The sequence below is a fragment of the Anas acuta genome, chromosome 8, assembly GCF_963932015.1.
Source record: "Anas acuta chromosome 8, bAnaAcu1.1, whole genome shotgun sequence".
NCBI classification, from domain to species: domain Eukaryota; kingdom Metazoa; phylum Chordata; class Aves; order Anseriformes; family Anatidae; genus Anas; species Anas acuta.
Genome location: NC_088986.1, coordinates 6,047,308 through 6,064,488, shown reverse-complemented (window position 1 = coordinate 6,064,488; position 17,181 = coordinate 6,047,308). Strand labels below are relative to the sequence as shown.

General features: G+C 45.8%; 1 protein-coding gene across 3 annotated transcripts in view; it reads right to left on the bottom strand.

The window, feature by feature from the left end:
* The window catches only part of LRP8 (LDL receptor related protein 8), a 166,436-nt gene that overhangs the window by 66,236 nt on the left and 83,019 nt on the right, over window positions 1-17,181 (bottom strand). Inside the window, exon 1 of one of the 3 annotated variants that reach the window (XM_068690152.1) lies at window positions 8,704-8,753. The exons of the other annotated variants lie outside the window; for them this stretch is intronic. Coding sequence (XP_068546253.1) covers window positions 8,704-8,749 — 46 coding nt within the window. The 5' untranslated portion in view covers window positions 8,750-8,753. Of the gene's footprint in view, window positions 1-8,703; window positions 8,754-17,181 lie in introns of those variants that run through there. 3 annotated transcript variants of the gene reach the window in all.

Here is a 17,181-nt window from a genome sequence, read left to right as displayed (position 1 = left end):
ACAGATATCAAAGGTGGGTGTTTCTCCTCTCTAAAACTCTTATCTGTCCTTTACTTAAAACAGATCCAACTCTTTTCTGTCTTCTTCCAAGCAGCCAAAAAACAGGGATGCTCTTTATCAAAATAAATATCTAGGGTTTTTACTACAAAATGCTGCTGCCTATATGGAACTGGAAGTGTGCTGCATTATTTACAGACAGATAAGACAAATAAGTCTTGCCTTCCGAGTACTACAATCTAAGTAACAATGTTTTCATCTATGCAGTCTATTCATGGCTTTTCTAGTACATCTGTCACCATAGCAGATGATCATAAAGCACTCCTTCAAACAACAAAAAATATTTCATTAAATGTCAACCACTCGATGCTCTTTGCTTTGCTTGCATTAATTTAGGGCGTTAAAAAGATGCAAGGCATGAGCTCAAGCAATTAACAGGTCTGCTCCTCTGTGCTGGTGGCACAGCACACCCAGTGCCCCGTAAGACACATGAACATCTTTTCACTGCAGCAGAGAGAAAGCAGCCTGCAGATATCTGGCCCGTTCAGTTCTTGGCCTCAGCGCCCATGAGGTCACCAGTCACTCACCACCTTTTGCAAAGGTGACGTTAGTGGCTTTTCTATGAGGAACTGGACCAAAGAGCCCATCAATCGACCAGTCAATTCATATAGGAAGGGGTGGCAGGGAGATTTGTTTCTTCCCTCTCTAAAGCTGCTCATAACTTAATAGGATCACAGGTAGTAAAGGACCCCAGGAGGTCATCAAGTCCAACCTCCTGCTCAAGACAGGGCCAGCCTGAGGTCAGACCAGGTTACTCAGGGCTTCACTCACCCTGGTCTTAAAAACCTCCCAGGATGGAGACAGCACAGCCTCCCCAGGCAATCTGTTCCCCTGCCTGGCTGTCCTCACAGTGAGGTTTGAGCTTGAAACCTACTCCCATGGAAGTCATGTGTATACATCATGGCTTCACCAGAATTTCTTCCAACAAACATTTTCAAAGCATTAAACACTACAAATAACCCTCCAGGGTTTGAATTTATTTTTTCAGCTGCTGTCAGGGAGGGAGCTGCGTTGAATATAGGCCACATGACTATGGAGGAAACGAGGGGCATTGCTGTGTGAGGTACTGAGAGGTTTACACGGCAGAAGCCAAGCATTCATTTTCTAATACATGAAACATGCAGCTTTCCTGAACAAGCATCCAGCAGGAAAACACTGCAGAACATCACGAAGCAGCTGTACAATCTCTCAGGATGCACTTCATAAAGAGAACACACATTTACTCTCCTTCCGCTGCTAAATGAGCCAGAGTCTGAATAAAATGGATGATCTGCCCTTAAGTCTTTCAGAACCAGATATTGTGAACTAATATAGAGAATAAAACAGAGGTCAAGTGTTTTACAAGACATCAGTCATAGTAGGAAACCAGGCTGATCTTCCCGAGACGTCGCACACCCGTTATCAGAGGGAACAGACCTTCTCCTGAACACCTCCGGATAGAAAACCAAAACTTGTACCATTGGCTGTCAAGGGTCACTTCTGATGTATTTGATACAAGTTTAATTAAATTAATCTGACATATATAATGGTCAGAAGCTCAGAGCAGATATCGAGGGGATATGCACATATAAGTAAAGAGAGTACCCGTGCCTGCCGTGAAGCTGACCGGGTGAAGTGCCAGCAGCTGCTGTTAGGGGAAGGCTGTGGCACCTACAAATGAAGCAAGAGTGTCTTTACCCAGGAATCAGAGACGAGCATAATGCTAGAGATAAAAGAAACTTCATTTTAAAACATACTTAGTTTTATACCAGCTCGCTCATTGCTGTCAAATCTTGCTTTTCATTAGAAATCTCTGTTCCACTGACTCATTCCCAAGAGGACCAGACAGCGACACAACTCCTTTTCCACCTCTGACTAAGCCACCCTTTCCCCACCAGCCTAACGCCCTGACCTGTTACTCCAGGACATGTGGACGCAAGCGTGAGCGAGGGTCAGCAACAGCAAAGAGCGTAACAGGCATCCATCCCCTTCCACACGGCCAACCTGCTCGCACCAGATGGTGGCACTGATTGCTTTGTTCCCCCGGTGCTGCTCTTGGGCAGCACAATTAATAGACTGCCAGGATTCACAAAAGGGGGAGAAATGCATTACTGACAGTCCCAGGGTGTCTTTCTGAGGGTGCAAACGTGCTCCCTGAGTGCAGCTCCCCTTTGCAAAATGCTGTGTATGGCCCCATCTGTGGCGGCCTACCCACAAAGAGAGGGGTCAGCCCTGCCTGTGTGCCCACCGAAGGTGGGACCGGCCTGCGCCAGATCCATCAGCAGAATAAAAGCACATTTGGTCCTTTGTTTGAACCTAAACTGTCTGATCTCCCAAAAGAGCACGATTAAGGGGTGGGGGGAAGCCCTCAAGCCTTTCTGCAGTTATTATATTTACGTCTACCGTTTCTTATTTTACTGCATTTATATTTTAAACAATGGATTTTGTTATTGTCATTACTACTCTCCAATGCATCAGGTCATGGCCCCACAGACTGTCTTAATTAAAATAAACTCTGCTTTGCGTTGCAAACAGCAACCCAGATTATTAAAAGTGCAAGAATACTGAAGTCCTGTCTCATTTCTCACCTCTAATGCAGGACTGGAATCACTTTATTTTCAACCAGATTCACCTTCTGGCACTCAGTCCTCGTGTCTCTGGGATCACAATGCAGGCAGGGAGCAGTTAATTAAAATATCAGCTCTCTGTCATTTTCTTCCTTTTCTTTTTCACATCCGATAACCTTTTCTATTAATCTCCCATGTTATACACCTTCCTTCTATCAATTCTCTATTAAAAATTCATTGAGACTTCCGCCATAAATTGTCAGCGGTGCATTAAAATGTAAAATAAATAAATACCTCCCTTTTAGACAATGGGGAGGACACAGGTTCATTTTATGGTTTCACCTGGCTCAGAAATAGCCAAGCAAAATTAATTGTTCCCCTGAGACCCATTTCCTTTGCCGTAAGCAGCACAGGCAGCTCCGCTCACATCTCTTCAAAATGAACATAAACAAACAAGAGTAACTAGTCACAGCTTCCCCCTGCCTCTGCTCCTTGGGGGGCAAACTGATACCTGGAACAAGAAGAGAGAAGGCTACTGAAGCATACACAGAGCCTTTCATCTTCTCCCCTGCTCGGATACATGGAGTGACACCAAAGAGACTTCATTTCGTTTGACTCTCGCTTGATTTGCCTTCGGTACCTGCTTTTCCTTCCTCACATCTGCAGCCGGACAGATACGGCAGGAGCTCCTGGGTGGAAGTCAGTGCCTGGATGCCCACAGGGCTTGGCCTCCAGGCAGCTGAGTGCTGGTTCGGGCAGTTTGCCAAAGGAAAGCTGGCTTCGAAGGAATTCTTTCCTGCTTCTCTTCTCCCAAGAAGAGAGACAAGAGAGGAAATGAAGCCATGACAGAAACACAACCTAACACACTGAATTTTAAACGAAATTGCATCAGACCGACACGGTCCCTCATTCTGTAAAACATCTTTTCCTTTTCCATTACTCACATTTCTTATCCTGAATTGCAGGTAAGGATTTAGGATTCATCCCTAGAGCAAATTAAAAAGAGAAATTGAGGAGGCTGGTTTAGAACATGAACGTTTACTGAAGGAATTCATTAAAAAAGTGATCATTGTATGACTGGAGGAAATAAATATAGACTGAAAAGAACAAGTCTTGTACTGGCAAGGAGCAGGGTCGGGATGATCTTATATGTGATTTCTGATTTCAAAAATACCTGAAAGGTCAAACCCCTGACTCTAAAGCCAAACAGGTAACACTAATTTAAGGGGTCCAGGATACTTTCATCCTCTTTCCAATAAAACCGAAATCCTCTCTCCCAAAGCTGTCAGCCACTTCACTTCTTGCATCGGTTCCAGAGGCTTTATGGGACAGGAACATGTTTACACTCAGTATTTATAAGACACAAGGCCCTCAGTGATTCAGTTCCAGTTCATGCTTCCTGGTTATTCCTCTTTTGCACATCGCTAATACTAAGCAATACACCACACTACTGTAGTTTTTGATTGCTTGTTGGTTTGTTTTGCTGCTCCTAATTTCCCCAAACCAACACAGCTGAAGAGCAGAGTGGAAGTATTGTATCGCTTATCACCAACAGCTCTGCAAGCAAAGGTGGAGCTGTTGAACAGCAGCCGTGATGTAAAAGCACATACAACCTGCCTGTAAAAGGACAGGTAATTTTTAGATGAAGGGTTGTTCCAACTCTGGGCTGTGCACTCAAACAGGAAACCTGGCTGATGAGAGTCTTCTCAGGTGTTAACCCAAGGAGACCCTATGGGCTGTGTCTTACCCTTCACCAACTGCTGGCCAATTTCCACCACATCTGAAAAGAGGCAAGGGGAGTGAAAATTGAAAAAGTCTGCTCCTACAAGTTTCATAGACCTGGTAGTTGAGTAGAGAACAATCAAAATTACAGCCCCACAGGGGGAGATGAGGGCAGAACATGGCCACCACACGTCCTGCTGGCAGCGGCCTCGGCCTGCAGGGGTGGTTCTGCTCCCGCACCTCATACCAACTGCAGCTCTACTGCACAGTAAATAAGGTGATTAGGGATTAAAAACATTCAAAACCCCCAGACACCAAGACCATTGAAAACTGCAGTTTCACTTGTTCTGCTGCCCTCGTTCCTTTACACAGACCCTGCTCTTATTTTACTTCTGAATTAAGAGCAGACTGCCTGTCAGCCGGACTCTGTTCTCATCTGCAGCCAGTATTCAGCCTTTTTGTGGAAAATGTTTTCACCCAGGCTGCTGTAAACATAGAATAAAATAAAAGGCCATCCAATGAAAGTTTTGCAGTGATTCTTCTGCAGAAGTAAAATAGCCCAGCCCTGTGAGAAAGGGAAGTTGACAGAAGGCCAGAAAGAGAAATTTAAATTCATAGGACAGGGTTTCATTTCATGCTGGGAAACTTCAATAGCAACTTTGATCAGAGGCACTGACAAGACCCCATGAGAGCAGAGAAGCAGCATGACATGGGTTCAGGGGCTCACCACAGCCCCGCGCCATCGCTCGGCCCCACAGGTGCCCATGGCGGCTTGAGTGTGAGGTAGGCCGCACACCGTTCCTAGGGCTCACTGCCATTCCTACGGACCTCAGTTAATTCAGTCTCTGTGAGAGGAATTCGCCCCAATTGAACCATTTGCTTGTTGGAATGAGTTTTTTTGGTTACTGAGAAAAAGGTATCCAGCTTGAGAGAGACTCTGGGATACCCAACGCCTGGCAGCGAGCAGATGCCTTTGGTTTATAACTCAGTCCACTCCTGACTGCAAACACAGGTGCATGGCATTGCAGATGACACTCCCAAAGAAGAATTTCCAGGGATACAGTAATTTTTGTTTTTTAACACGTGGAGTTCACTGCAAGTCTCATGTGTACCCCAAACCCAGAAAAAAATCAGCAGGAGGATGACCACTTTGTAGTGCCCCTGCCCTTCAAAATAATCATTATCATCCTTTGGTATTGGTCCCCAAACCTCTCACCAGGCTATACACCCAAATGATGTCTTACTGTCGTAAGGAGATTTGAAAATCCTAACCCACATCTTACAGCACTGTGGCCTGAATACTCTCAAGTCCTGCTGTAGACTCAAGTGGCATCGAGTTCACAAAGGAGTACTGTAACAACACATGCACGGCAATTCACCTCAGTGTGATCTCCTGGTGGTAGCGGGAGGGCAAACAGCAGTCCCATCCCTGCCTGACCCCACCAGCAACACCCATCGTGGCTGTAGGGTGGGCTGCAAGTGGCCCAGGAGGACTTGGCTGGCCCTTGCTGCCAGCCCCTCAGCACGGGAAATCCCAGAACGCGTTGCTTTGCTGTCACAAAGTGGCATGAGATAAGATCTGAGAGCTGAAATGTCAGGATATCCTCGCGGACTGTTGGATCTCTTTGGTTTTCAGACAACTAAGGACACCTTGAAGTAATGAAAGGGAATATTTAACCAGTCGCTGAATCTGGCCACATTTTTTTGACGCTGCCATCTCAGCAGGCAGTTACATTTATAGAGCAAGATGAATCGGATCACCTCAAACAGCCGGCGCTCTGACACAGACCACGTTCCCTTTGATACCCCACATGAAACCCATTTAAAACATCATCTCCCTGCGATTTCTGAACCAACCTCAGCAAACGGTGACCAACCTCCAGGGGTGCAGCCGGAGGCTTCAGGACTCCTTGACGCCCATGTTAGAGCAACCAAATCAGAAATGTGCAGCTGCTGAGGCTAAGCTCGCCTCTCTGATCAACCAAATCACATCAATTAGATTAAAAAGGCATAGGTGTCACTAGGATTTTCACTGCTATCAAAAGTACCAACTTTGTGCATTTTAAATGGTAACATGAATGCTCTGATTTCAAATTTTTTAAATGCAGTTTTATATTTACCATCGAGTTGAATGGGAGGAAAATGGCAGCACCTAATTGCTAGCTGTGAAAAGCTACGGAAAACACAGAATGCTACAATTGTATTTTGTCCTTCTGTATGAAAATAAAGTGACATCAACAAACAACTACAAGACTTTGTTGCTGTAATCAAGGTTAAACCCTGAAAATCTTTTCCCCAACCTTTCCTCAGCTCGCTGCCAGCATTTCAGACTTCAGGAAGGGGCTGTATGCTCAGGAGCTGCTCTGCTTCTTTCCAGATACACCAGTCGGTCTAACGAATGCTGTATCTGTCCCTACAAACTGTTTCACTAGTAGTAAGAATAGTAATTAAACTTTCTGTTAGTAATTCCAGAAGTGATTTCAAGCACAAAATGACACACAGATTGGTGTGCTCCTTTGAGGACATTCAAGGACTATATGGCATACATCTTAGGTATGCCAGACAACTTCTCCTTGGGAGTTTGAAGGCTTCTGCAGGACTTGGCTTCATCTGGGGGAGCTTTGTGGTTAGGAATGAGCCTGTGAGCTGCCTGACTTCACAGGAACATCTGCTACCTGAGATTGTCCTTCAGCTTTCTAAGTTTTCATTTTATTTTTTATGATCCATATGCAAAGCTCCGGTGATCTTTTAAACTGCATAAAAACAAGTTTTGTGACAGTTTTCTCATTGTTCTTCAGAAGCCCACACTAACTCAGTTCAAGTCTCTGGGGTTTAAAAGGAAAAAAGGCAAAGCAAAACCAAGCTCCCAAGCTCCCCCTCCATTCTACCTGTAAAGTGGAAAATCGTGCTTCTGTTGAGGAAGGGTCAGATTTTCCTTTCAGCACCTTCTATACAAGACCAGCTTTGCTCAGAAATGGGCTGACAGTCACCTCTGGATGCCATCAGGCAGCCTCACCGCAATGTGGCAAGTGACAAGGAGGCTGGCAAGTGTACAGACAGGGTCAGGCTTCAGAAAATGTCGTTTTTTATTACAACAAGATTATGTTAGGTAACACTGCTCAAAGGACTATCAGAAAGCTTGCTCCTCCTGCTTAAGAGAGCAGAGAACATGACACGGAAAAGACATGCACATCCTCAGTTACAGGGACACCGAGCCAATAAGCAACAGGCCAAAAGTTGTGCAGGAATCCTGCAGTGTAGCCAAGGAGCTGACCCACGTCTTTCAGCCCTGTCTGCTAGTGGGGTATCTCCAGCCCGAGACAAAATTCCCTTGTAACAGGGGAAAGCAACAGCCACAGCTATGAGTGGAAGTCGAGGGTGTTTCCAGAACTCCACCCAGCTGCAGTCCGGACCTCTTCAAAGGTTTGGTTTGTCCCAAGTTACCACTTTGTTTCCAACTATTTCTTTGACTAAAGCTCATCTGGACTGACTCTGGCTGTCAGAAATGCCAGCTTTGTCTGCTGGCTTTTATTTTGCTTCCTTTTAACAAGCAGCAAGAAGCAACAAGAAGCACTGTTGCAAGACGCAAGATCCTGGCTGGCACTTCACAAGGAAGGCCATTTGCAAATTCCCCAAGAGCCGTTTCACATTTTTCTGTCTGACCATTTCTTGGAATTAAACACTAGGGACCATGTTTTACACCCTGATGAAAAACCTCCAAAGTCCATGAATAATTATTGGCCTCGGTGATCTCTGTGCAAAACTGGACGCAGATGTTTTTATGACACTCCATGATGTGTGCTCTTAATGTCGATTTTATAACCCTCAGCCTAAGTCAGTTACGTGCCTCAAGGAGGCAGCGATAAATACTGCTGTTTTACAGGACAGCCACAGACATGTGAAAATGTTCCTAGACAGAAAGGTGAAAACAGTAAAAACAAACAAAAAAACACCCCATGCAACTCCCCAGACTCTGAATCTTTGGGAGTGATCACAAGTGCTGGACTCAGGCTGATCCCATGCTGCAGTCCCTGGTGCTTGAAAACCCTTGATATCCCCAAATTATTCACAGCTATCACGCTCCATAGAAAGGTTAGCGTAAGGCATTTCTGGAGATCTTCAACCCCTGGCTGCACGTTTGCCACTTTGCTGCTGGAGTTTGCCCCTGCACAGTAGCCTGCGTTTTGCAGCCCTGGCTGCTCAGCCAACATGGGCTTCAGCAGCAGCAAGCTCCAATGCCAGGAGCAGCGGTGACTCCAGCAGGCACTTCTGGTGCTGAAAGCACACCCAGCCCGCAATCGTGCTGCTATCTCAAAAATTCCAGAAATTTTCTTAAAACAAAACAAACAAAAAAAACAAACACAGAAGAAATACATACCATTTAAGCCCCATCTTACAGGACTTGGCATGGGTCCAGGCTGCATACTGTTACTGTGTGGAAAAACAGTAACCTGATATTTACACCTGCACACTCCGTGTTTGCAAGCGCAGTAAAACACACACATATGACACTCCTATGAACAACCATTATACATTCCCCAAACGTGTTAATTGCTAGCAGCCCAGATATCTGACCTGTGATATAGATTACCCAGCTCTAATGACATGCTGAGAACACTGCAGAATTCAATGCAAAACTCACAAACCATAACAAAATAGAGGAAAAAAAAAAAAAAGAAAAAATAAATTGAAGGCTCTTGAAGAGTCAGATCAATGACCTAAATCCCATACTCAAAGACTCAATCTTCTCAGAAGCAAAACGATCCCCTCTGCTTGTAGGAAAAGAGGAGAGGGAACACGAGAAGAGCAACAGGTCTGGAGTAATGGAGAAAGCATCACTGCCTCTGCACACAAATTGTGGTGGGTGGCTGGCAGAGAAAAGCTATGCAGGAGATGCTGCTGCTGTGGGAATTACACCTACAGCAACACCTGATGCTGCTGCTCTGCCGCCAACAGCTGGGGAAATAAAGCGGGTACTTTGCTTGCTTCTGCTCTGTTTATTTACTAGAAGCTGATCACATTTTATGACACTTCTGCACACGATCCAGTAGCATAGAATTGGATCAATGTTTGCTCTTTTTCCTCTCTCCCTACTTCAATCAATAAGTTGCACAATGAAAAAAAAAAACAACAACGAATACTCTATACAGTTAGAAAAACCCACACACCGTGTCTTACCTCTCAGGAAAGCGACTATACTCTAATTAAAATAGCCGGTGCACAGTTTTGGAAGAATAAATAGTTGATAACAGTGAAAGGAGAAGGGAATTTTTTAAAGACTTCATCCAGTGCTTTCAGCTTTCTCCTCTTTTTGTTTTGTGTCTAAGCAAAATCATGCCAGTTCTGGGAGTAAAAAAAAAATAAAAAAAATTAAAAAAATCCTTGGACAATAAAAAAAAGTGTCTCTTTCTGAACATGCATTCATTGTCTTGAATTCTTTAACCACTTCAGAGAGTAGATATAGAAATGGAAAATGAAAAGTAATAAACAGTACGTCACAGAGGAAAAAAACACACATTAAAAATGTGTGTTGTAATACACGTTATTTATGTCATCCCAATAGGAATGGTATAGGAACCTGAATTAAGTGGACAGCAACACATCAGGATGTCCAAGATTGAAAATAACGTAGGCCCCAACTCTTAGTGTTCAGACAACCCAGAGCCACAGATGTGTGCGGGTACTCCCTGGGCACATCCTTAGGCAGACACCTTTCTTACAGCTCTGTGCTACCTGCTCTCTAAAGACAAAACAAATCACATCTGAGACTGCAGATTACTAATTCACCAGGAATTTTACTTTTTAAGATCACTGAATCACAGCTCGAGGAATTGTAGGGAATCACACACAAAAGCATTTCTGCAAACGTCTCCAAAGCCAGCATCATTTCAGACTGAACAGCAGGTTCATCCTCTGATCCAAGTCTGTTACGGCGGAACGGTGCCAAACAAACGTCTATTAATATTCTGCCAGGAAGCACGAGCGGGTGGGCTCTTACATGGCTTGAAGTGAAGTGGTCAGGTCAGGAGCTGGCCATCGGTCACGCCAGCCCTCCGTTCAAGCACAAACCTCTTCACCCATCATCGCCTGCTGTCAAACGCTTTTGTGCATCGCAGTATTAAATGCGAGTGCCCCGGGGATGGGAAATGAATGGGCACAACATGGAGATTATGATGTGTGCAGCACTGCCCTTTAACCTGTTAACAAGTATGACCAAGCTCGCTTATTCTGGGCTCTCTAATAATCATCAAGGCAAGAAGACATCAACAGCTACTGTCACACTGACAGGGCCTTCAATGGCAAGCAGGGTTCGGAGGTCCACAGGAAACACAAGAAGGCTTTGTCTTCTGATGGGAAGAACAAAGCTACCATGTGGTACAGAATCACGCATGCAATTAGTCAGGAAAGTTAATTCAGGAGAAGCAGATGGTGGAACCAATGTCAACACTTCCCGTGGGCACGTTTCCCCTTACTCTGGGGCTGCTGTAAACTGAGGTCACGGGGGAGCGGCAGGCAGCTTGCTGGTGACCCAGGCCATGCCACTGACCATCGCCACCCTTCATCTGAGGCACCTGACTGCTCTCACCTCGACTGGGACAGCTCCTGGCTCTCAGACACCTCCTCCCCTCCACGTCCACAAGGCAGCGTTAACCTCATTGTGCCCAGAGGGAAAGCGAGGCAAGGAGACAGCCTTGATCCTGGTCCTGCTGGGAGATGCTGACGGGGAAAGGAATTAAAAACACTTCATGTGGCCCTTACACTGAGCCTCCCTTCTTTTTGCTCAATTCGCCAGCCAGTGAGATGCCAGCTGCCACAGGAAGCACTCCCACAGCCCAGTGACGGCTCACATCGCTCCGAACTGCTCTACCCATCTGCAAGGAGCAGCTGCTCCTCCCTCCGCTTCTCAGCCACCAGCCCTGCAAGCATGGGACGGTGCGGAAAGGCTTCTTGTTCACTGCTGAATGCACAGAGAGTGTAAAACCCAAACCTTAAGGACCAGAAATACAATACGGGAGACCCTGGGATTTGTATGACTTAGAGGTAACAGCTTTCAGACCGAGTCAGCTCCGCTGTTCTTGCCGGCCGGCACCACAGAGTTCCCTCGCCCTGTGCCTTGTGGACATCAGCGGTACCCAGGTGAGGATGGCCAGAGCCTTCAGCTAAGTCACTCGATTGAAATAAAAAGAACAACCAGCAGTCAGACAAACCACACGTACGTTCCAACCTCTACAGCTGCCAAACTGTGCACCCCTCAGTCTGATCTCATTTTCTTCAGAGCTCCTGGCAACCCCTTCATTAAAAGGCATTATTCACAGCTTCCAGGGGCTCCAAACCCGGGGACGCGCCTGCTGGAATTTATGTGATTACGTGCAGTCGGTCCTGGCGACAGGCCCCGTCCTGCTCTTGTACTCCCCTGCTCCCACGCGGCTGTCCCTATCCCCATGGTCTGTCCGTCTGTCCATCCATCCATCCATCTGTCCATCTACACAGCACTCGGCTGCCATGGGAATGAGCAGGAGGCCATAAAGGAGCAGCGAGATGCTCGCTGGAGATGGAGGAGTGGCGAGGCAATGGTGCAGGAAGGCCAAGACAAAGAGGAGCAAATTTGCCGCTGCCTCTGCACACAAACAGCCCTCCCCCTTGTGCAGGGAGGTGCTGATGAAGAGATTTCCCTGCTGGAGAAAAGCAAAGCCCCTTCCAGCCACGTGTAAGCAGGCTAGGTGGACGGAGCCTCCTGCCTCTGGTCCAGTGCAGGCCATCATTAGCGGTTTGGGGTGATCCATCAGTAACGAGGTGAGCCATGGCCAGAAGCAAACCCAGAGGAAGCGTGGTTTAACTTCTTAATGAGCAATCCCCTGCCACTCGTACGGCAGCACCAGCTGCAGACAGATCCGCTCCACGTTCAGGAGGAGTTTTTCTTTTTCTACTCCATTATTAAGCAGTCACACTCATCAGCAATTCCCTTGACTTTGTGGGAAGAAAGCATTTTAAAACATACATTAGAAGGTATGACTGACAAGCATAACAAAGTCTGCAGTTCAAAGACAGGTTTCCAAAGGTGTTTTATGAGAATAAAGGAAATGAACTTCTATGGAACCAGGAACTTTTTACTGCTTAAGGAGTCCCACATGAACGCTGCCGAAAGATCAAGTACCACAAGCCCAAGACATCTCCACAATCCTCGCAATGCTTCCTACTACTTTTTTTTTTCCATGCGTTTCTCAAAATTTTTTTTTTTTTTTTATGAGGGCACTGACTTACCTGTGTCTTTAATGAGACATTAAAAGGAAAAACCTCCGCAAAAGTAAGCCACTATCAAAGCCTAACAGCTTTCTTCCAGCAACGCAAAAGTGGATTTGGGACATATTCTCCTGTGGTTCATTCACAATAGGACAGAAAGGAAAAAGCAGAGAACAGTTCTTGCATGATGCAGAAGCAGCTCTGCAGATTTCAGCCTGTAATTCCCAACACCCAGCCCGCCTGTACCGTGCCCTCAGCTGGTGTGCAGAGGCTTATCTGCTCCGCTTGCTGTACTCACTCTGCCTCAGATTAGCTCTAAAAGCTTCTTTTGCCGTAATGTATTGCAATGGTGCATTGGCATTACTTAACTCCAGCCTGAAATGTGCAGCAGAAGAGGAAATATTCACCATAAACCCAGCGCCACAGAAGTTTCTATCATTTTTAATTATCTTAAAGTCTGCTACATCACTTCCACTGGCAGTACCATGGGGCTACTGCAGTGGTGCAGTGACTGATATGAGATCCCAACTAACCAGGATGCTCTGGGAACTAAAAGCAGCATCAGAAGCTAGAAGGGAAATTCAAGGGTGAGAACTTCACCTCCAGCATGAGGAATACTATCCCTAAGATCAGCATGTCAGAAATTAAGAAACAGAGAAATTATTTTTGTATCTTCCTCCAAACTGCTGTAAGGAGCAGTGCAGGTAAAGACCTTGTGAAGGCTGCGGCTACGAGGCAGGGATGAAAGGTCTCGTAACAACCAAGCCCTGGCCAGCCCATCACCACCAGCACTGGGACTGGGGAGCACGAGCAGAATTTAACTTCCCCTCTGCAAATGGTTTCCAGTCACCTAACTGTTACCAAGACGACTCCAGCGAGCAGAATACCAATTACCTTCGGGTACCACGGCAAACTCCAGCGCTGACCAGCCCTGCATGCAAATTTCAATCACAACCATTTAAGTGGCAACTGTGTAAACAGCAGAAACTATTAAACTATCACAGGAGTCAATGGTGCTATAGTCAGGAGAAATGTTACTGGAGGCGGCAACAAAACGGAGCAAAAGGAGGAGGAGACACAGACATAAAAAAGTTCAGCCTCGTAATTCACGAGTGCCAGGCAAGGGCTTCTCATTCCCTAGGAAACGTCACTTTTTTCTTTGACTTCTTCTTGTCCTGGATATCAACTGTAAACAAGTCCCAGTGTAGGGGCAAAGCTTTGTGTGCAAGAAAGTCAGGCGGCTTTGGGTACTGAGAGGTGCCCGGGAATAAACCACACCGGAACGGTGCATCTCCATCAGTTAATTTCTGGGGAAAAAAATAATATATATTTATATGTTTGTCTTTTGCCAAAGGCAATCTTAGAACTCAGAGTATTAAAGAAATGCTCTGGATGCAAAAACTGTTCTGCAAAAAAGCTGATAAACAAGGCACAGCAGTAGTTTTGTTACCAGACTTTAAAATTCGGTAAATAGCTTCAGCAAATAAGACTGTAAGGATTTAGGCAACAGAACTAAGAAGTTTAAAAGCTGTGACAAGCTCAGAGATTAAAATCTGAGAATGAGGGGGGAAAAAACATAATCAAAGCTGAACTCTTCATTACAGCAGAAGAAAACTTATTATTATTATTATTATTATTATTATTATTATTATTATTATTATTATTTTTCTTTAATCCTGGCAGAGCATTTTTCACTGAAAAGTCCCAAACACTTCGCAGAGTTCCAGAACACTGGAAGCAGATCTTCAGAACTGGACCAGTGGTGTCCTCAATTTCAGGCACCTAACAGGTGCCCAGACGAAGCCCTGCATTTCGGAGGGAGCATGTGGAAGTGGCTCCTTCTTGAGAGCAAACAGTGGGGCAAGATGAATGAGAAAGGCAGAAAGGAGGTAAGTGAAACAAACTGCTCAGCTACCAGAACTTTGATAGCCATTTAACTTATGTTACATATATGGAAAAAAAAATAAATCTTTAGGCTCCATATTGTTCCAGCAAGACTCCAGAAATCTGCCTGACAGGAGGTCCGGACCCCCTGGCACAGCTCTGCAGATCCCCCACACAAAGGACACCCTGCTCAGAAGTCTCGCTGCCTGTCTACAGCTCACATAGCTGCTTGGATGTTGCTAAGTGTTCACACACCTTTTTTTTCCTCTTTTACTGATACTTTATCAGATTCTTGGCTACAAGAGGATTTACTGATTAAAGTATCAGGAGCAAGCAGCTCAGCTGCAGGGACGCAAAGGGAAGCACTGGGAGCGTGACAGCTCTGCTCCACCTTTCCTTTTGGTGAGGTGAAGTCTGTTCTGCCAGATTAATAAAGTGCAGCTTTTAACCAACAATTCTTATTCTCCCGCCAGCTTAAATTACTGTCAGACAGTCTGTATGACCAGGCAGGAGCCTCTGTAAGACTATGATAACTTGCCAGGTTGGACTCTGGGCAGCTACAATCACTCGAGACATCGACTCCATGGAGGACATGGGATACGGCCCCCCTGGATCAGCCCTCTCCTCGCCCAGCTAGGAGCAATTGATTAACTCCTACAAGAATTTATCTCAAAAAATCAAGAGACCTCTCTTCATGCCTGTGCATCACAAAAACTGCATGTTTAATGGTATATGAATGTTCAGAAAAATATTCCAATGTCTTCTAGAGCATACCATGTATTTTGCTGGCTGGCCTGAGAACACCGAAGTGCACTAAGCAGAGAGCAGCAGACCATGGCACACGCTCATCAGAAAGTCTTCGATGTTCTGGGTCAAATCCACGTCAGAGACTGAAAATCATTTAATAACAAATAAATAAATAAATAAAATGGAGGTTCACTGGATTTCAATTGGACACTGAAAGCAGCAGAATAGTTTCCCAAATATTTCCCCAAATTCTGGAGCTTTTGCCACTCACACAAGGAGCAAGAGTTGTGCCAGCACATGGTGATCATCATGACAGTAATGTTGGATCCGAATGACAAGAGAAAACACAAAGGGGTCTAACTGCCATGCTGGGCTCCATGAGCACAGCAGCACGTGGAGTTTAAGGAACATGAGAGCAGGCAAGGGGCATTCCCAGACAGCCATCGGTCCTAGTGACAAGGAGCTGAACCCGCCGTGCCACACACACCAGCCTCCCTCTGCGAATCCTGCAGTTCCTCTAGTCTGTGGCTTATCTTGTGTTATCTCCAGAGCTGGGCGAGTTGAACGTTGGTTTTGGAACAAATCTGCTGAGCAATCAACCCTTCCTTGGCGGTGACGTTATCTTTAAAAATAACACAAAGCCTGGAGATGCAGAACGGCAGTCTCCGAAAAGATCACTTCCAACCACTCATTAATGTCAGAAGCTGCCCACTGAGCGGATGAGCCTAACCAGAGCCAGGTGCAATTACCACGTCGGGCTTTCAAGGGGCTGTATATCTCAATCAGCAGGATATTCAAAACCTGCCAATAGCTCTCACCATCTTTTTGTCTTTGAATCGATCTGGCAGCTCACTGAGGTTATAAACATCAGAACTTTACCGGGTCTTTCAGAACTTGACTTCCCTTTCTCTCTCTTGAAACGAAGAGCACTTCAAACCAAGTTTTAAGTTTATGCCAGGCAGTACGGTCTGGCCACATCTCTCACTTTCATCAATCTCACTTATGCCGGGTTTCACAGGACACCACGCATTACAGCAGTACTGAGTCTAAACGGAAAGCTCGTAACCACACAAGCTCCCAGGCAGATGCAGCTGAGTGCCCTGCCATGCTCTGCTGCAGTTCCTGGCCAGTGAAGTGAGTCTCCACCAGAGCTCCTGGCTACCTAGAATATGGGAAAAGAAACTAGAAATAGCTCCAATATCAATCTGCATTCAGAAATCAGAAGTGCTTTACTGTTGTAGTGAGCGCAATGAGCAGCTGAGAGCTTGGGAGTTCGCTTTCCCACTTGTTCAACAGCCTCAGACCATAAAATCTGAAGTCTCTGCTCCTGAGGAGAAAACATGCTGTCGAGTAATTAGCTGGAGTCCTTCATGGAGTTTCTGAAGTACTAAAGCCAAAATAAAAAATAATGGTTTCAACGTTGTCTTGAATAAAAGATCAACATAAAATCTGCTGTGAGAGCACTCCTCATATTCGGGGCAGCCAAGTGCGTGCTGCCAGTCGGCACTGAAGCCAAAGCGGTTCAGTAATGAAACGCTCAGCGATGTAGGGACATGGAAGGAGTGCAGCCAGATCACCTCTCACCCTACAACGGTGAGTTCTTCACCTGCAGGACCACAAACTGGAGATGCGATGGATGCGGGACGTTTCACATCCCCTCTGCAAGTCAGTAAGTGAAAAGCCAACATTGAACGTGGAATAAATACAGCAGGAAAATTCTGAAGGCCGAAGTTTCTCCAAACGGCTGTATGTGTAATTATCCTCTTCCTTGACACAGCAGCCACTGCCCAGCAGGTATTTTCTCTTTTGATGGACAGAGACACTTGTACTCCCAGCAGAAGCAAGTAACAGACTGATCCATCCTCCCTGCTCTGCCTCGGGATTTTCACTTGGAGAGAGGTGGAAGGGAGGAGTGGGCTGGCACAATAATCATCAGAAAGGGAAGGGGCACATGCATGAACGCACACAACCTTGCAAACTTTCT